Source organism: Amphiura filiformis, chromosome 18, assembly GCF_039555335.1.
Source record: "Amphiura filiformis chromosome 18, Afil_fr2py, whole genome shotgun sequence".
Taxonomy (NCBI): domain Eukaryota; kingdom Metazoa; phylum Echinodermata; class Ophiuroidea; order Amphilepidida; family Amphiuridae; genus Amphiura; species Amphiura filiformis.
The window spans coordinates 21500762-21523160 of NC_092645.1; the positions used below are offsets into that span (position 1 = coordinate 21500762).

At 36.1% G+C, this 22399-nt stretch overlaps 1 protein-coding gene across 1 annotated transcript; it reads right to left on the reverse strand.

Annotated features, from left to right (window-relative positions):
• Positions 1 to 1161: 1161 nt before the first annotated feature.
• On the reverse strand, positions 1162 to 15306 carry LOC140139034 (uncharacterized). Its single transcript, XM_072160816.1, has 7 exons — positions 15081 to 15306; positions 14124 to 14246; positions 12715 to 12837; positions 11271 to 11393; positions 10625 to 10747; positions 9198 to 9343; positions 1162 to 1266 (listed from the first exon to the last, which is right to left on the reverse strand). The coding sequence occupies exons 1-7, from the start codon at positions 15298 to 15300 to the stop codon at positions 1162 to 1164; spliced, it is 963 nt and encodes a 320-aa protein (XP_072016917.1). The 5' UTR covers positions 15301 to 15306.
• Positions 15307 to 22399: the final 7093 nt, after the last annotated feature.

The window sequence follows — 22399 nt, forward strand, 5'->3', positions numbered from 1 at the left end:
TACAGATGTGATATGCTTAATCTATTATACAATCGTGCTATGTTTAATCTACTTCATACACTTCTGATATGCTTGATTTATACAGGTGTATTATGCTTAATCGAGTATATACATTTGTGATATGATTGAACTATACACTGGTTATATTTATATGCCGTCCCTTTAAACTGAGAATTGCCCCACCCCCTCCATTAATAATGCTACATACAACGGCTTGGAGCTTAGCACCGTAAAAACATCTACAACACATCTCAGATCGTTTAGTGTATCTTTTGTATGACGATCGACCCGCTAATACACTTCACCTTTGGGTCCCTTAAGTAAATACTCTCAAATTCACCTAAAACGACTTTTCAAATATGTTAGTGTATCATTTGTATGGTTTAATTTTTTTAGAGGCTTGGTTGGTCCCTTAACCCTAGAACTACGAAAGCGGGTTGGGATGTCCCCCAAGATTATTTTATCGGTCATAAAAAAAACACGCACGCATTTACACCCAAACGTAGATCCATCCTTTACGCTCAATTTAGTGATAAATATTTACCCCAGCACCTTACCCGTAGGGGTAGGCCGGCCGTCCAAGATGACCATAGAGGGGGAGTTGGTGTGACCCACAATATTAGTTCAAAATTATTCCAAGAGCTACTGACTTTTTACTTGCTAGTTAGGTTGAAATTTTCGTCAACAATTAGAATTTTTAGCAGAAAATCAATTATGCCAATACTTTTATACATAGCAGGAATCTTCCAAATTTGCATTGGCGCCCTCACACTATGACGTCATAGCGACATTATGTAGTGAATGTTTGGTATTTATATTGGTATCACGTAATAAAAGAGACACATTGCTATACATTGGTACCAAATATAACGGTATGACGTTTGTAATTGAAAATTAAGGGGTGCAACCCCCTCCCCCGTTCGTATTCCGTGTTACAAAATATGGCTCGGTAGTACTGGGGAAATGACATTTTACTAATCTGCTGCATTACAATTCTCTTTTTCATTTTCATCCACATTTTGTTCATGAAGTTGAGTAAGTATCAATGATATGACGCCCCACTTTAGAAAATATCACCCCAATAATGTGCCCTACACATGCTCAAGAAATAGGTCTCAGAAAACTGTGCACAAATAGCTTTCCATTTTACAGTGGGGTTAGCTAGACCACCGTCTTGTAGGACAGTAACAATTCAGAATACGTATAGCTGGAATCGGAGCTAAATACCACACTCACTTTTCTACTAGAAGTCTCATAAATTGTAATCTGAGAAAAAGAAATTAAAAATAAAACTGATACAAACAACTGTCCAAAAAAGGTCATAGGCTCTAAGTACTCTGTTCTTCTACCATGCAAAACAATAAGGAATTTATGTTTGACAAACACTTTAAGGTAACTTCCATGTGGCTAAATGACAAAATGTTGAAAAATTCATTGTGTGATTTATCTCATACACCGGGTTGATAGAACAAAAGTAATCTTTCTGTCAACGTCTTATATTAGGTTCTCTATAAACTCGTGAATCTTGTAGATTTTACAAGATGTTACTGCAGTTTGACATGGTCCATAATTCGACTTTCATTGGTTTAATTCTAATAAAAGTCTCAGCTAGATGGGCTTCATAACATTTCGTACTGAGATTAACACACGTTTGTTTGATGGCATGTAGAATTGTGTTCATTTTTAGGAAAGTTATACACCGATGGCACTATTTATCTTTCTTGTTTGATTATTTACAAGGGTTAGACACTTTTGTAATGGCATTAAAACAGCATAAAATCAATAACATATAGCCAGGCATACTGCAGTTACTGTCCGTTTTTCTATACACAATACACAGTGCTCTTACCATTGACGCGTGACCTCTACAAATAGCCTACGTTAAAAGTATGGGGATTTGCCTAGTTAACGTCGCTGTGTGAAAAATAACCGGCCAATATTAAAAGTACTCTTCTAAAGTTCTAGAAAATATAGTTTTGTAACATGTCCTAAATTTTTAGCTAATTTAGATGTTTGGAAATATGCGTACTTTGGTGTTTTAGTGTATGTTATAGGTAATAGTACATTGCCTAGTTAACCTCGCTGTGTGAAAAATAACCGGCCAATATTAAAAGTACTCTTCTAAAATTCTAGAAAATATAGTTTTGTAACATGTCCTAAATTTTTAGCTAATTTAGATGTTTGGAAATATGCGTACTTTGGTGTTTTAGGAAGGATATGTAAACGACAGATAACACCAAAAATATGAAGAAATTATTTCCAAACCGTGTTAAGTCTGCAAACCACCATGCTTCTCATTTTCAAGAACGCTGGTTAACAATATGCACGTATTGTCTCATTTCGTATACAAAGACCACACAGAATTGTTCTCTAGCGCCCGCTTTATAATCGTTCACCCAACTGAAACTATAATCCCAGCGCATTGCTCCACTGTACGTGTAAAGCAGAAACATATGTTGTGTGTATTTAACCAGAGAAGATATGATTTAATCAGTTGAGCTGTTTTCAATGAGTGTTATCTTGGTTGAATAGCTTTTAATGGGGTTTAATTGTCCTGCAAAGGTCGAGGTGAATTCTACTGTAGACATGACTGCATCATGGAAATTTTCAAACTACTTTTTATCATGAAATGAAAAAAATAATTAATATTATTGCCCAAAAATGATAAAATATATGTAAATAGCGCCCTCAATTTACACACAAATACCACCAAATTACAAGCTGTGTGCCTGCTGACACAACATCCTGTGGGCCCGCACGGCCCGTGAAATACAGTAAAGTTACGAAGTTACGAAAAACACTGGGTTAATAAATCCCTCAAAAGTTCCCATATTGTAGGTCTAGGTAGTGGATGAGTGTAAAACATTGGTATGGTTTAATTTATAAGCAGATTTGACCAACTGTTACACACAAATACCACAAAAGGCAGAAAAGGATAAAAAATTTGATCACATAAAAGAAGAAAATCTAAGTTAAGAATAGCCAAAAATATATATGTATCATAGTGTGATAGCTGTTGGTATTGTAAAGATCTAGATTTAAAAATTGTGTAATGTTTTTTAAGAAACAGCCGTAAGCACAGTGGTCTCAGACTTTGACTAATTATTGCGTGATAGCTCCAGGTCGTGGGTTCAAATTCTCGCGGCGACAATGTGCCATGCACTTATGTTGGTTTCATGCTTTGCTTCCGAGCGACGTGATACATCATCATATCGCTTGTACTTTTGTACTTGTACGGCAGTATCACGACCAACGCTCTGCAGGGTCTATTGTTCTATTGTTTCCGATTAGAGCGCTGACATTATTGGAAAATGTTGCCAATCAATATTCATGAGAGTGTACATTCAACGTCCAGTTATCGAAATTGGGTGACTTGTGTTTGGCAGGTGTGAAATACATCTGACTGGGTGTTTCAATTACATTTACGCATAAAGGTTTTGGCATCATTTATTTAGCAGTGGCGTAGATTTCTTTTTGACATGGGGTGGGATTTTTTTGTAGGCCTACCCGGTATAGTGAATCCAGTACCTGTAACTTATGGTACAAATTAATGCGCGCGAAAAATTTTACCATAGGCCTATTGAAACTTAACTGGTGAAATATGGGACAAAAGTGGAATAAATTCGCGCGAAACACTAAGAAATTGACATTTTTGTGGCTAACATGGTCAAATATGAGGTTGATTTCAATAGAAACCATACACAGGCGTCAACATGGGGGGGTGATTGTATGGACCATCCCCCTCGCAAAGTATTGGGGGATTTATCCCCCCGGATCTATAAGCCTACTTTAGGGACCTGTCACCCCATCGCTCTCCTTCTCCCTCTCTCTCTCTCTCCTCCTCCCCCTCTTCCTTTCTTTTTCTTTTTGTCTTCCTCCCCTCCCTACAATCCCGATCACCCATCCGCTTCTCCTCTTTTCACCCCTCTGGGTTTCACCCTTTACTGGGTTTTAAAATGGATATTCGTGATATTAAGAAAGCCGTTTGATTTTATTGGACAGGCCTATAACCATGATAACAACATATAGGCCTACTGCGAAGGAGTTAATTATAGAAAGTAACACATATAGACCTATATACACAGCAGCCATGGCACGGTGTTACGGGTAATCGATCAGCAACTCTATTGAATTGATTTAAGGGCTGGGGTATGAACGTTTGGACAGTATTTATTTTGGGACATTAGAGCACATCAGACATATCGAATTGCATTCTGAATATGAAGAATGTCATTCTGATATCAAATAATTTTGATTTTTTGAAATTCGCAATTTAATACACATTTTATGGCAAATCATTAAAATTGATATTTTGATATTTAACAGTATTTGAAGTAAACTTTATAAATCTGATGATTTATACTTAAAGTGTATGTAGGTGGGATAAAATCCGACGATCAATTGAAAATTTTGACCTTTCGTATTGAAGATATGGATTTTTTTCCCAAACACAAAAAAAAATGAGGTCTTTTGGGAAAAAATCCATATCTTCAATATGAAAGGTCAAAATTTTCAATTGACCGTCGGCTTTTCCTTCCTGCTACATACACTTTAAGAATATATCATTAGATTTATATAATTTACTTCGAGGACTGTTATATATCAAAAATTTGAAAAATATCAAATTTTTATAATTTGTCATAAAATTTGTATTATATTGTAATTTTCAAAAAATGAAAATTATTTGATATCAGAAAGACATGCTTCGTATTCAGAATGCAATTCGATAGGTCTGAGGTGCTCTCATGTCCCACAAAAAATACTGTCGAAACACAATAAACGCTCATTTTAGATCCCTTAAACGAGGCGCCTAAATAAAGGTGGGTGGTAAATAATTGTACTTCGACGGTAAAGTGTGATTTTGTGTGCTGGCGAACACTCAGTCACACCCTTGGGTTGAATGAACACAATAGGTACCTCTCACTCAAGTGGGCGCTTTCACATGACATTCTTTTGATCACTTATTGACAGTAGCCTGCCTGGTAAAGCGTTAATACGCTGTCAGGTTAGTTACCGATTTAATGGCGGAGCTCCTTTGTCCTGAACAAAAGGTACCTCTCGATGAATAGCTTGGCGGAAATTGAAATCCGCACAAAGTTATAATGCATTATGTAATCTAATGCGCCTCCACGAATATGATAGCTCCGTGGTCACAACTATGAAAGCCAATGTTGCCGCTCAGCACCCCAAAATCGTTTCCTGTTCTCATACGTCAGCGCAGCGCCGCTCCTGAGTTGACTTGAATTAATCTTGACCATCGATCTGCTGCTTTGGGCAAATCGGACTATCATAAAGGTTTTAAAATGCAATGCGGAATTCGTTTTCCCTTTATTGTTAGCCTCAACCCTATTTTTAAAGTCACATTCGTATACACAAAATGAAACATTTCCACTCTTCTACCAACAAATGCTTTTAAACATTTTCTATTGATCTTTTTCGATATTTTGGTAAACAGACTGGGGGGGTGACAAATAGTCAAATGCGCGCAGCAAAGCAAATGCGCGCGGCTGCTTTGAGACATACTATCTTGGGACCTAATATTAGAACTACATTACCGTTATTCCATTTATGGTCGTTAAAGGGCATATCTATTGCAAAAACAAGTTTAACTCCATTCGAAGAGAATAATTTATTACATTACAAGTGGACACTCGTTGCAATTTTTTAATGCGTATTTCTCCTGAAAAAAGAGAAATTATGTTGGTAAAGTTCGGGCTCGTACAGTACAGGTCCTTCTCCCGTTCGAAGCGAAATTAATTTTCAAGGCAGAGGGCTGAATGACGTAAATAAATGAAGCGGACACTATAGGGGAGAGTAGGGTAATCCCGAACATCTTTTCATTTAAGCCTATTACTACACATTAAAACAACGTAAGATAAAATAAACCATACCAATATCAAGAATGGGATTACCCGCCGTCCCCCTATGTTCACGATAAAGCATGAGCCAAGAGCTCTTTACATGTTCATTCATGTATAAATGCGCGGCCTTTAATGGTCCACAAAAGGTTAGCTACCGGCCCATTGAAATTGTTTATTTTCATAATAAATACAATATTGATCACGCTCAAATTCTAAGCTCAAAATAGTTTTTATTTTTTTAGTCCAAATATTTCTCATGATGTTGATATACATATGAGTTGTAATATCACAATTTACTAATTTTACATATGTTTAAAAACCATTAAATTTCAGAGTTTTTTCTGAGAACACTAACATTATACCTTATGTGCATTGAGAGTGTTTACAGTCCATTCTTTCAAAGCGGGCACATTTCATTTCATGACGTCAAACCTTTTTCTAGGTTTAATCTGTCTCGTTCGAAGAAACTCACCGCTTACAGTTGGTTTTTGCGGAATATCAAATTTAAACGTCTTATTTTCTCAAAAAAGGAGTCATATTCATTGTCCTCATAATATTAGCTTGCCAATGATATGATGTTGTCCGAGCAATATATATGCCATTTAAGTCATATGATTAAGGATGATGCGGGCGCACCTTCATCTCCGTTGCAGCTAATGAATAATAATAACCCTTCCATGACCAATAGTTAATACCATCGGCATAAGTAGAATGAGGTCCATTAAGGTAGGGTCCATTCAAATTGGAGTGATGACAGTTATTGTACCACCAACCACTTTTGTATTTAGTGGCACAATTGAAATCCCACTCATCATAATTTCCGTCATCATCCCATTTATCATTATCTGCGTCACGTGTTGTGAATGCCTGGTTATTATGATAAGTTAATGAATCGCCCGCTGTGGATAATAAACATAAATATTAACGTGACTAACTACAACTGCAGATGAATAACGGCAAATTTGCATGTTGTTATAATAATAGTATTTGAGGTATGAAAGTTTGTTGGTTCGTTATTTGCACCTTTTTACAGTCATTAAGTTTGGTCAAATGCCCAGCAAACACAAAACGTTTTCGACATCATTCGCAAAAGGTTAAAAAAGGTTGTCAGAAAACGTTTAAATGTCGGGTTATATAAAGGGTATATTAAAGAGTATAAAACGTTTTCATAACCTTAAAAAACATTTTTTGATGATCTACTGCTCAGCAAACAAAAATGTTTCACAGAAAACGTTTGAATGTCGGGTTATATAAAGGTATAAAACGTTTTAATAACATTCCAAAAACATTCTTGAAAACTTGATACAAAACATTCTAAACATAATGTTATTTTGTTTGCCCAAAATATTCTCAATGTCGTTTTAAAAACGTTTTCATTACCTTTATATAACCCGACATTTACATATTATTAAAAGGTTTTGAAAAGAACATTTTAAGAACATTTCTGTGTTTGCTGGGTTCAAACATTTTAACATAATGTTATTTAAGTATTGACACAATATTTGGCAAAATGTTTGTAAAAATAGTTTGCAATAACATTTTTTGAAAACATTTAAAAATATTGTTGTAGTGTGTTTTCATACAAAACGTTATCATGACCTTTATATAACCCAACATTTTAATGTTATTAAAACGTTTTTCCCTAAACCAAAAGCCAAAATATAACTTATTTTAAACGTTTTTATAACGTTTTTGTGTTTGCTGGGGTGCTACCATCCGTTTTAAAATCTCACATGCACACACGTAGTCGCATCTGTTAAGATAGCATAACTTCTGCATGATACAGGAACACACACCTCCACCCACTATACCCAAAACAAATTACATTATAATTATACGGTCGTATTAATGCGACGAAATTAGGAGGACTTTCAGTGAAGTGGGGGATTTGGGGGCCTGTGTCACTAGTGTGGCCCCTGCCTTATTATGTTGAACAAATGTTCTATGGTCAAGACGTGCTGTTTGAACCTGAATAAGAATAGATGCATTCCGAAGCCATTGTGGTTAAATGTAAAGTCAAAACAGTGGCTAATCAACAACGCTCTGCAATAACCTGCAAGTTTATGTAATTACGTTTTCTTTCTTTCTTTCTTTCTTTCTTCTTTCTTTCTTTCTTTCTTTCTTTCTTTCTTTCTTTCTTTCTTTCTTTTTCTTTCTTTCTTTCTTTCTTTCTTTCTTTCTTTCTTTCTTTCTTTCTTTCTTTCTTTCTTTCTTTCTTTCTTTCTTTCTTTCTTTCTTTCTTTCTTTCTTCTTTCTTTCTTTCTTTCTTTCTTTCTTTCTTTCTTTCTTTCTTTCTTTCTTTCTTTCTTTCTTTCTTTCTTTCTTTCTTTCTTTCTTTCTTTCTTTCTTTCTTCCTTCCTTCCTTTCTTTCTTTCTTTCTTTCTTTCTTTCTTTCTTTCTTTCTTTCTTTCTTTCTTTCTTTCTTTCTTTCTTTCTTTCTTTCTTTCTTTCTTTCTGCTTTCTTTCTTTCTTTCTTTCTTTCTTTCAGAGAAATATACTGCCTTACCATGACAAACGGGTATAACTGTTCTCAAAAAGTTCTCAAAAAATGTCAGTTCAATGGGTATGCCATCTACCATTGAAAAATTTAAAACACTTCTATTCTAACCCACTAACTCTTATAAATAAACAAATTATGACGAGTTGCCATGTACAAGTCAATGCAAGGCTAGCACAGTTTTAATCAATTATCTCGAAAATATTAATATTCAGTTATGCCAATTTGTCATGGTGGGCATAGTATTGACCGCTCGCTAGTTAGACCATCATTGGAATATTGGGCAGCGGTCTGGGACCCGTACACCACAGAACACATACATCAGGTCGAAGCAGTACAAAGAAGAGCAGCCCGATTTGTTAAGAACGACTATGGCAGATACAGCAGTGTTACCACCATGATTCAAGACCTTCAATGGGGAACACTTGCCAGGAGGAGGAACATCACCCGTCTAGCCTTATTTCAAAAGTCACTTCAGGGTTACCTTTCCATACCAGTACGAACACTACTGCGCCTGGTACAGAGCTCCACTAGTAGATCACACTCACACTTATTCATAGAACTTCAACCCACAAAAGACTGCTACAAATACTCATTCATCCCAAGAACCGTCATAGACTGGAATAATCTACCCCAAGAAATAACCAACGTCGAAGAACCAAAAGCATTCAAGAACCAGCTAAAATACCACTTCACAATTTAAGCAGAACTTGCGCACACCATACCCCGATTCGTCTATCTCCACTAGGAGTGTTGAATCGTACCCAACCAGAACCATAACCAATTGAAACGCCATTTTGGTTAATAAAGTAGAAACAAAATCAAGAACATTTACTCACCGTCCAGCCTCCCCCATCTGTCTCCATGTCACACCATACTTGCATTTGTGTTGGCGTAGAGGTACCAATTACAATGGGAGAAATCAAATTAATACCACTCACATTTTTTCCATTTGTGGTCATGATCTCATAACAATCTTGAAGTGCTGGAAAAGAAAAGGTACGTTGGCTGCTTTCATAATTGTTAAGGAAAGCGTTATCCACAATTGGTAATCTTGGCGATATAGGGAAGGAGTTGACAATGACACTTACAAACTAGTAAACAGGTACGTAGCCACGCCCCCCCCCCAAATTTCGTTAGCAACTGGCATGAATTTTCATGACTTTGGGAATTTTTGAAGGGTTGTTCAAGCTCACACGTGAATATTCATGCATTTACATGGTTTTTTGTGCTCTGCGTTTTGTCAAAACCTTGACATGTTCAGGGTATGTTCATCATGGGCATGAATCGCGGTCGATGTCAAATTCTTTCCACTTCCATGCCCATGTATTCCTTTATCATGGATAACCTAAGGTAATGAATCGTGGTCAATGTTAAATTCTCTCAACTTTCATGCCCATGAATTCCTTATTCGAAGGCGTCAGTTATATTTTGCACGGGTTAACAAATTCACCTATAATAAGTTAATATGCCCATGAATCCTTGATAGATGGTTTTTTGGCATGCCCGTGCCACTTACAAAACAAAAGAATCGGAATGTCTTCACATGTTCATGGCATGAACCCATCTCGGATCCACTTTTCAGTTAACTTATTCGAAATAGCTCCCAGAAGTCATTGCATGTACCTGACTGGGAAATGGTCTCCATTTTGGAAATTCCAGACCAATTATGCGCTTCAGTATTAAAAAACAACCTGTTAACATTTAACCACGCCTTAATTGCAGAAAGATCTTCAGTGAGCTTTTTAGAAATAATTTCAGTATCAGTACCATTTACAGGTATCATCTGCGTACATGGATAGTTTCCCATGTGATACTACATTTGGCATATCATTGATAAAAATGAGAAATAATAATTGGCCTAATATACTGCCTTCGGGAACACCCTTAAAAGTAACTCTTTGCTTTCTACATGACACATACGAAGCAAACCATTTAACTGTATCTTCAGATGCTCCAATATCGTGGAGCTTTCTTAGCAAAATATCATGATTTACGGTGTCGAACGCTCTTCTGCGTAATTAAACCGGTTCATGTAAATGACTTCACATAATCACATAAACAGTCAGGACCCCGATATCAAATTCACGCACCTATGAATAACAACATCACTTATTTTGATGATCACATCACAAATATTGGTATTGAAGCGAATTTGTTTTGAAAACATCATCGTGGAAAAATCCAATAGGATTGCACAATATCCAAAAACGTGTCATTAATTGAAATATAATAAAATGGTGATATCATACACAATTATACCAACCTGTGCATATTGTTCCATCTCCACTATAACCTGTATTACATTCACATGTGAAGGAACCAGCGGTATTTGTGCAATCAGCATTTGGGTCACAGTTACCAGGATTTGTAGTACATTCATTAATATCTGTACAAAAATGTATGAAATGCATGGTTAAAAATTCGCTTATCAACTAACCTTTGACAGTCTTAGGGGGATGTCATTTTCTTCGGAAGCGGAAGGGGTCATGAATATGTCGGTGACCGGAGTCATGTTTTATGATCCCCCTTATTGCCCCCCCTTTCCGCCTTAACAGACTGAAGACAACGTATTCACTGCCGGAACTAAGACGCGCAGCACGTACAAAAGAAAATGCGCGGAGTGTAAAGAAGGCATGCGGATCGCGCAAATATTTATGACTCCCTATTTCTGATCTAAAAATTCCATGACCCCCTCCCCCAGTATATTCATGGCAACCCACCACCACCCCCACCCCGTTCCGAATAATATGACAACCCCTTTATTTCCATTTTGTTTTGGTTTAATTTATTTTATTCATTTATTATTTGTTGGCTTTATTGCCATTTTTGTTACATATTTTGTGTACACGTTTACAATAGGATTGCATAATATATAATAAAATGGCGATATTATACACAATTATACCAACCTGTGCATATTATTCCATCTCCACTATAACCTGTATTACATTCACATGTGAAGGAACCAACGGTATTTGTGCAAGCAGCATTTGAGTCACAGTTATCATGATTTGTGGTACATTCATTAATATCTGTACAAAAATGTATGAGATGCATGGTTAAAAATTAAAAAATTTAAAACATGAAAACCCCCTTAATTCCATTTTGTTTTGGTTCATTTTATTTTATTCATTTTATTTTTGTTGGCTTTATTGGCCCTTTTGGTAAACATTCTGTGTACATATATAAGACAACGGGCGTTTATTGTCAAGGCTGGAACAATGTTAGACCAAAATAATGAAAAAAAACCGGTGTTTTTTGGAAGACGCTGTTGAGTTTACGATATAACTGTCTGTTCAATCCCGCAACTTACACACCCATTGCCCTACAAATGACAACGTATCATACTGCAGTTACTATCCGTTTTCCTATACACAATACACAGTGCTCTCACCATTGACGCGTGAACTCTACAAATGATGTACGTTGAAAGAATGGGAACATGCCTAGTTAACATCACTGTGTAAAAAATAACCAGCCAATATTTTAGCTATTCTCCAAACTTCTAGCAAATATATTTCTCTAACATGACCTAAAATTACAGCGAGGTTAGATGTTCAGAAATAGTCGCACTTTTGTAAAATATGAGTGAGGGCAAGGCATAGCTAGCCAACTCCCCGTGTTAATTGAATGGAGATTTGACCGAAAATATTAGTATCGGACCGCTCACTTCTGAAGGATGCCACTAAAAAAGGGTATAAGCTACATTCTAACTATTCTAAATAGGTTCTAGAAAATATAGTTTTGTAACATGTCCCTAATTTTTAGCTAATTTAGATGTTTGGAGAGGGTCGCACTTTTGTGTTTTAGGAAGGATATGTAAACGACAGATAACACCAAAATATGAAGAAATTATTTCCAAACCGTGTTAAGTCAACAATCATTATGTTGCTCATTTTGAAGAATGCTGGTTAACAAAAAAGCAGGTCTTTGTCTCATTTCGTGAACAAAAGTACACATACCATTGTTTCCTTTCGTTTCCTTTATAATCGGTTACCAAACTGAAGCTATAATACCAGCTTTATTGTGATGTCGCACATTGAAAACAGACACTTGTGCACAACCAGAGAAGATCCGATTTAATCAGTTGAGCTGCTTCAATGAGTGTTATCTTGGTTTAATAGCTTTTAGTGGGGTTTAAGTCCTGCAAAGGTCGAAATGAATTCTACTGTAGACATGACTGCATCATGTATGTTTAACATTTTAATGGTCACTTAACAATATTGGTATTCAAACGAATTTGTTCTGAAATTTTATAGCTGATAGTAGGAAATGTCATAGTTGAAATATAGGAATGCGTATCTAAACAAAGGAAGTCGTTTGACTCGTGTATATGATGTAACATATACTAACCTGTGCACGTCGTTCCATCTTTACTATAACCGGTATTGCATGCACATGTGAAGGAACCAGCCGTATTGGTGCATTCGGCGTTTGGGTCACAATTATTTGTATTCATGGTACATTCATCAACATCTGCAAAATATGTATAAAATTATGGATAATTATTCGTTTAAAAAAGAATTATAGTCTTATTTCATCTATTAAATTACTTTAGAAGAACCTTAGTGTACACATCAAAATAATTCAAGTTTATGTCCAATATGGATATAGCGAATGTCCAGCAAGATATATGTATAATTGATCGCTCAAACATACAATATGCCCAATTCACCAACAAATTACAAAATGTATCATTTCTGATGATCACATCCAACTTATGTGTACTCAAATGATATTATATTTAAGTTTCGAGCAGGTATATCGCAGTGCATTCATCAATTAATGACTGTACATCAATGTTAGAGTTAAGATTTTTTTCACATATGTGACTACGAAAATTGCATTTCTTCATAAATGACGTATCATGGGATATATTTTGAAACATTGTCAGTAATGTGTGTTCATGCGCTACATTAATCAGGGTAGTTTCTGCCAACGATAGAAGTTACTTCTGAATTGACTGTCACCGTCTAATGGTTCGGAATAGCTAAACAGTGTCCCGACGTGTCAGATATTGGGGCTGGATGAGAGCTTCCCCTCTCAGTAAGCAATCAAATGTTGTGTATAGTAAAACTGCCATGTTCATAATATCGTTATGACCATATTTAAAGATAGGAGCAACTATATTTTTATAAATTTGTTTAAAGTTGGTAATCGTCTATTAAGACATATGGGTACTGGGATGACAGCAATTTCTTAACGGCTCTTTCACCCACCTTTGCACAATTGTTTTTTTTTTCTAAATTCGCGATATAATACAAACTGTGTGGCAAATTATGTGCTCCCAGGTCCCACAAAAAATACTGCACAAAGGTGATCGAGGCCTTAAATGACATTTATTGTAAAAATAGTACAAGGTGTTTTGTTACATTTTTGTTTTTTAAACATCCAGGTACTTTCTTGTATAATTAATCATCAACTCATTTCCTTCTCCAGATAAATTTGACATGTTTATGAGAGTTATTATTGAGCAATGTCATTGCAAACATGCGACTTATGTGTGATGCGATCTGTGAAAACCCTTCACTTGTCCTATTTTGTTTTATAAAGATAATAAAGGCAAACGCTTAACTATTTTTCAAGCCTTTTTTCCATTTTTTTTATGTTGAAATCACAGGTACAAAATAATGACATGTTTTCAAAACTCAAAAATTTAAAGTGTCACCATAATAGAAGGATTGTCACAGATCAAATCACATAATTCCAAACTATTGCCTTATTGTAAACACATTATTAGATATGATACAGAATACACTAACCTGTACATGTTGATCCATCTCCACTGTAACCGGTATTGCATGCACATGAAAAGGGACCAGCGGTATTGGTGCATTCAGCATTTGGGCCACAATTATCAGCAGTCGCAGTACATTCATCATTATCTATACAAAAATGTGTGAAGTTCAGTTGTTGTTTTTGTTTGTGTTTTTAATGGACTCAAGAAACTGCATTTCTTGCCAGAATATTGGTGAATATAAATACGGGATATAAAACAAATGATATTGGTAGCGATAGCAGCATACCCACGTCGCAGTCCGTAAAACATGAAATGTCATTGAGCCTAAAACTATGGTACTCGCTGTTTGTCTCATACAAAACTTGTTGACATAGTAAAGTGGAATGTTTTGCCAGCAAGCAATACTAAAATTGTTTAGTTTCTTGATCCAAGACATCATTAAAGCATTGAAAAGCATCTTTGTTTTTGTTTAAAAATGTTTATATCACGTCTTTCATAATCTGCTTCACGGGTTCCACTCTATTCAAATAAATTTTGCCAAAACGAACGCATAAATCATGTTCATGTTGCTAAGGATTTTAACAATGCAATCAAACTATACTGCAATGAAAATATTATAATACGCAAAATTTATTGTTACACCTATATGAGAGGGCTATTTCTTAATATTGAACCAACAAAATAATGAAAAATCATGTATGGGGAAATGCGTATTTTGTTACTTCGCACAATTCGACGGCTCAGTGCCAGAAGTGGGTAAGTGAAATAGATGTCCCGTGAACACTTGCCAATTTACACACAGTATATTGTACTCATCTACACATGTCAGCTACACATGGCAGCTATTGCATTTACCCAATTCTGGTACTGAGCAGTCGAATTTCTCGAGTCAGGTAAGATAAGATTTCAAAAATGACAAATTGAGCTACTTTTAGGGTCTTTCCCAGACTCATTGTCTGGGTCTATGACCTAAACTTACCAGTGCAATCAAAACCATAATGTTCCCTAATCTTTTTCACATTATCACCATCAATGTATACCGGATCAATCGGCCGTTTAGGTGTGTATGCATTCGAACCTCCTAACCTGATCTTGGTACATCGGCACGGATCTTTGTATGAAAGAACCCATCGCCAACGTTTGCCGTCCTTCTCTTGATGACCAACTTCACAAATGTTTTGGGATCGGACATGAATCATGCTTTCTAGAAACGACAATAAAAAAATGATCGTAGGATTAGAAGATGTGTTATTATTATTAGTACCTGGAGAATAGATTGCCTGTGAAAAATGAGCAGGATCCGACCTTGTATGAAGATTTGGCTAAGCTTTCAAAATGTATTACATTTCAGAAACAACAAGCTATTTGTGAGTCGCCGTAAGTTGTTTATTATATAGGGTGATCTAGTCGGCAATTTTCAACAACAAAAAAACGCTGGACTCCGTATGATTTCTCTGGACTTCAGCTGACCTTCAACTTGCAGAAAGTGTAAGCTTTAAGAGCTGAGTCGCTCTGAAGTCAAGACGTTTTCCCAGACCCTGTTTGTACAGAAAGGCAATGGAGGCTATTTACTGGTGTGCACCCTTATGCGTTATCCAACAAGTGATTGGAGGAAATAGGGGAGAGGTATTTGAATAGTTTGAAGAGAACGATTCATTACTTTGAGGAGTAGATTTATCGCTCGTCAGTTACGACAAAAGAATTAAGTTAGCTTTAAAACATACTGGAAAAGATTTTTCGCTCACCTGGAACGTTTTCACTAGTTAAACTCTTTAATCATTTTATCTACCACTACGTATGAATATCCACTCGTAATATTTATCTTGTTTAAGGGTCCCTTTAAAAATAATACACGCTGAAAGCCAGTTGATATAGCAACCGTTGCACTGACTGAAGCAATAAAAATTTAAAAAAGCTTTTAAGGCTAATGAAATTCTATTTTAGCATATACTTCTTAATGCATATTTTGCTCATGCATATCAACCTCAAGTTTCTACATTTTTAATTAACTAACCTCATCTCCCAAAGACCAAATTGTATATTTTCATATGTTCTAAAACACTAAACATGCATAGAAACAAACTCATTAATAAAATAAAAACAGCGCATCACTCCAAAGACCCCAAAGCATAAAATTCTTCCGTAGTGACAGTTATCAATGCACAAAATAAGTCAAAAGGCTTTGTTAAAAACGCTTTGTTTTTTAAAATGAGAAATATTTTGTTGCAAAAAGTAAAATAATGTTAAATTTTCCCGATACTTTTCTGCAATGTTTGTTGATTAACCCTGGTGCAAAAACGACAGATAGCTTGTGGTGTATGTGTTTGTTTGTTGGTATGGCTATTTCGTGTATTCGTATATGTGTGGGTGTATTTTACGGACGTGTGAATATATGTGGGTTTCGTTTTCGTTGGTGATTGCGGGGTGTGTTTGTAAGGTGTAGATCTACATACCTGGCAGAATACACAGGATCTGTAGCATCAGTACCAAGTTATACTGGTTCACCATGTGGGACACCCACATGATGTTAGACTGAAATATAAAATGTGATTAATTATTTTAGTAACTTGATCAAATGAATTGAAGAGGTCAACAATCATAAAAAAAAATGCTGATAATAATTCAGGCCAACATTCTCAAACAAAATTGGCAATAATTTAATAACAACAAGACAAACAAGAGTGGTAACAGTAGCATTTGTGAAAATAACGAACACAAACAAGCCGACAATAACAAGTAGAATAAACAGCTATGTTGGTTGCTCCTTTCATTACTGTTGATATGTTGCGTTTTGCAATCAAATAGAAACATCAAAGCACATCAAAATATCCGCACCCTATATTTAAGGGTTCGGTTAACATACAATTTTAGGTTTGAGATTTTGTGTCAGGTTTTGATTTAGGGCAACAAGATAGTAACATCGCCAACAATGGCACCACATTAATATGAGATTAATCATACAAGTCACGAACTCGTCTTATACATTGAAACACACCGACACATAGCTCATGATTTATTTTTCTACATGTAATTAGTTGTATTTAATGTCTTATATACTTTATTTAAGTATAACCAATTATGACGTTGTTAAAAATGTAAAAACGTTGTTAAAATGTAAAATATTAGTATGTAAAAGGTATTCTTTGTAACTCAAATACAATGTCATCTTTAAAACGATTTATATTCCGTACCGAGACTGCTTCTTATTTGCCAACATATGATAAATTGGAATAATTATATCAGGATCTACTCACATGACTATATTAAAAAGTTATGTATGCCCTATACCCCATCTCCTAACCTTATTGGTTTCATGCTATCCTAAAACCTATAGCACACACTTCCGACAAACCTGGCTTCCCAAATCTAAACAAAACACAGTTTAAATGAGAAATATGATTGCGGAATCGACTAATACCAATTTCTCACAGTCTAGTTTCATGGCGAAAAAGTGCGGATGAGAATGTTGATTGGACAACATTTTAAGTATGGTACAAATAAAACAAGAAAATAAAATTTAAACGACATAAATGTTATCAGAAAAATTAAATTAACTTCAACGCTCGTGTCTTTACAACATTTTCATTATTGGTAACTAAGTACAATGTCTAGAACAAATTCCAAATCTATAGATAAACAATAATTACTGTAACTGTTTCTCTGGATTCTAACGTGTACATACAATGGATGCAATTATTATAACTCACGATAAACTTACAATTTCCTTAAGCTATTCCGGGTGAATTGGTTAAAATCCTAAAATTCAGACGTAAAGGAGGTTTTCAATCGCCAAGTGTAATTTAATACAACTAAAATGACGATTATGACAAGATGATTCGTTGCTACGAACGCTACTCATGCGCAAAGCACATAACACTAATAGCTGCTATTTGAGACTTTTCAACGTGCGTTATACATGGCGTAAGTAGGCTATCACAAAGCTAAGTATGCGAAATACCTCACTCTCGACACTGAGGGCGACTGGAGCGATACTTTGCCCTCAAAAATACACCAAAAGGCAGGCAGGCACGTTGAGCTTATCATGAATGAACCGTTGGTCGTTTTAATTGGCAAAAAAAATGCAACAATAGCTAAAGAATCTAAGCCACGTAACACCACAAGGCATCCATTTGATGACGCCAACGCTTTACATGCGTCACGTAATTAAATGCCCAGTCAAATATATTCCATGAATCACACACTTTTTGTATATGGTTAAAATATCAATGCATTCTTCTCACCAGACGGTCTCACAGCTTTCAGAACAAGTAAAGTGTTGACCTATCTCCCATGTACAGTTCTCATGTTATAGGCAAAAAGGTTAAATGTTAATTTTAATCAAAATGGTCTAAAAAGTTCCTAACAATCATTATGTTTGAGTTTGCATTGTGTTGGATGAGCCGTTACATAGGAAACAACGCAGAATGGGTTCAGATCAATGATATAACGGCCTTTGATATTACAACTTCGTATATGTGGAGAATAACTGCGGGTCAGGTAATCCCTATAGTCTTCTCGTGTAATTTCTACTCAATGTTTGACGAAACATTGTCAGCTCTTTTGAACAGTATTCGCAGCACTGAACGTTTGGCTGATTATGGATGGTGCGAGTCAAAGTTAATATACTGGTCAGTGTGAATTTTCTTCCTGTAGACTGTAGTATGAAGTGAAAGGTCAGGCTTTCTCTTAACGAAGATGTCAAGGAAAGCAAACTGGTCATTGGTCTACTCCTCATAAGGGAATTTGATAACATCCTTACGAAGATTGTTGAGGTGGATCAGAAAGGACACTAAATGTTCACGTTCGATAACACAGAATATGTCATCAACAAAGCGTTTCCAAATCCGAGGTAAATTAGGAGCGGTCAGAAGAGCTTCCCGTTCAAAAGACTCCATAAACAGGTCAGCCATCGGTGGGGAGATGGGGGATTCCATCGTCAGGCCATCAGTTTAAAGGTATAGGTCTTCTTCAAACTTGAAGTAAGCATTGTTCAAACAAAACTCCAACATAATGTCAGGAACGTGGAGTGATGTCCTGTCAACTAAAGCTGGTCATCTTTTAGTCGGTCCATGGTGATACTCTAATAGCTTCATTCACAGGAATTGACGTGAATAAGCATGATGCAGTCATGTCTACAGTAGAATTCATCTCGACCTTTGCAGGACTTAACCCCATTAAAAGCTATTAAACCAAGATAACACTCATTGAAACAGCTCAACTGATTAAATCGGATCTTCTCTGGTTGTGCACAAGTGACTGTTTTCATGTGCGATATCGCAATAAAGCTGGTATTCATAGCTTCAGTTGGGTAACCGATTATAAAGGAAACGAAAGGAAACAATGTTATGTGTGGCTTTGTTCACGAAATCAGACAATGTCGTTCTTTTTGTAAACCAGCATTCTTGAAAATGAGCAACATAATGATTTTTGACTTAACACGGTTTAGAAATAATTTCTTCATATTTTTGGTGTTATCTGTCGTTTACATGTCCTTCCTAAAACACAAAAGTACGACCCTCTCCAAACACCTAAATTAGCTAAAAATTTAGGACATGTTACAAAACTTTATTTTCTAGAACCTATTTAGAATAATTTAAATGTAGCTTTTACCGGTTTTTTTGTGGCATCCTTCAGAAGTGAGCGGTCCGATACCAATATTTTCGGTCAAATCTCCATTCAAATAACACGGGGAGTTGGCTAGCTATGCCTTGCCCTCACTCATATTTTACAAAAGTGCGACCATTTCTGAACATCTAACCTAGCTGTAATTTTAGGTCATGTTAGAGAAATATATTTGCTAGAAGTTTTGGAGAATAAATAAAATATTGGCTGGTTATTTTTCACACAGTGATGTTAACTAGGCAAGTGTCCATTCTCCCAACATACATCATTTGTAGGGGTCACGCGTCAATGGTGAGAGCACTGTGTATTGTGTATAGGAAAACGGACAGTAACTGCAGTATGGGATTCTATATCAAAAGATACAAGCATCTCAGTGTCTTTGAGGGTCACAGTCGAAATAAAACAATCAAAATATCGCGAGTCTTTAACATGATGTCTAGTCTTGCCAGTCAGAGGTTGAAGTATGCGAGTCAGATCCTTGGCTACGGCTGAAACAATGGGTCATAAAGGTATGTCAGGTTTGTGAATTTTGGGTAACCCATATAACCGATTAGCTTGACTAGAGGAGGGTAACAACCTCCAGTAGTCTTGACTATCGATAGTCTTGTCATAATCGCGAAGTCGTCTAAGAAACTGTCCGATCTCACGTTCTAGTTTAGCTGTAGGATTGCGCTTGAGAGGTGTGAGATTTAGTCAGAATCACGGTAGCGTGTCCCTTGTCGGCAGGGAGAATCTGAACAGATTCATCTTTCTTCAAGTCTTACAGGGCGCGTTATTCGTCGAAGGTAATGTTAGATTGGATGAGGGGGCTTAGCATTCTTCAAGATGGAAGTGACAGCATTATACGCACTTTACCTTAATACTGTAATTTCCATTCACCAGCAGCAACGATCTGAAGTTGCGGTATGTCCTTAGGGCGAATGATAAAGTTCAAGCCACGTTGCAGAAGTTGATTTTCTGCATTGGACAGGTCACGATCAGATAAATTAAGTATACACCTGTCATTAGTCAATTGGTCATAACTGGAATTGCGTGAAGGATCGATTCCTTCTTCTCAACAAGTTTGTCAAACATTGTGATATGCCGAGCTTTGACTTCGCGGATGTATACACCACTAGCATTTCCATACATTTTGACACTTTATGTCAATCACTTTGACATGTCCTATTGACAGTTCCCTTAGTGTATATAAGGTGCATCATCTTATTTATTTAGTTGCTCTGAAGATGGCACTCGCTAGAGTTCCGAAAGCTCAGCCCTCTGAACAGGACTTCTCTACGGAAATATATTTTAAAATCTTGTCAAGTTTGAAGAAGCTACCATCGACAGAACATATACTGACCCCCCCCCCCCTTGGAAAGACCACACAGCTTCAAAATACCCTGTTTTGTGACAATAAAAGGTTATGCAAATATCGTCTTTTTAAAATGTCAAAGCACCAGGCTCTTCAAGTGAAATGTTCTTTATATAGTAAGAGAGATATAGCACAAAACACTACTTGGTATAAACTCGATTTGTTTGTGTCTCTGCGCAGATATCTAGGAAATTTTAGGAGAATATAATTAGATAAAATTTCACGATTACCTGCAGTAATTATAACAAACATTGCTGGACCAATCCAACCCGAGATCTGAAATTATGCAATATTTAGCCGTAACAGAACTGACACTCATTTTAGGTCATATGTAACAGAAGAAAATATAATGTTACACAATTCAAAATCAAAGTGGGGCATACTTTTTCAAGATAGCTGCCCCAAAATGATAAATATTAATGTAACATGTACTCAAATGGTCATACTAGAATAACAAAATGTAGTTACTCTCCCCTTGAATCGCGTATTTAGAAAACAACATTAGCAACCTATAACCCGTAAGCTTTTCACCATTTCTCAACATGGCAGCCATTGAGGGTTCATACCACAGCATAGATTTCCATCAAATTAAGCAGAACAGCTGAATTCTGCATAACATAGCCAGCTTTTTTTGGTCGGGAGGGGGGGGGGGCAAAGTTTCGGGGCACACACGCAAAAAAATTGCAGTTGCATCATACAATACATAGAGACTGTATGTCTTCGAGTTTCAAAAAACTTAGGCTTTATCGGGACGATGAGCCCGCGTAGCGCGCAAAAAAGGGTATTTTACACTATTTTTGCTAATTATCAGGATGAAAAGGGCTTTATCTTTACAATGTGCGAGCGTACCGCGCAAAAATGGTATTTCACACTACTTTCGCCAATTATCAGGATGGAAAGGGCTTATCTTTACAGAATTTTGTATTTTAGTATTTTACACTATTTTGGCCCAATATCGGGCTGACTTTTGGTAGAAAATGGGCTCTTTGCCCTTTTCTTTTCCTTTGTCCTCCTCTTTCATTTCTTGTCAGATAGGTACTTTTTCTGTCATTGTCATGTCTGTCATGTTTACATCCGACTGCTGACCGCATTTTGACATCGTGTGTTCAAGAACACATAATCTAATTTGCTCTACACTAAAATTGCTAATGTTGTACCATATTTGTTAATTTCTAAAAACTTGATACAAATATATAGGAGCGGTTTTTTTAATTTTGACCAACTTCCCCAAAATATTTGAAATTTGGGCAAAAAAAAAAATCAAAATACTTTTAGGCCCATATTATATTTGATATTTTTATTTACGAAATAAAGATCATTAT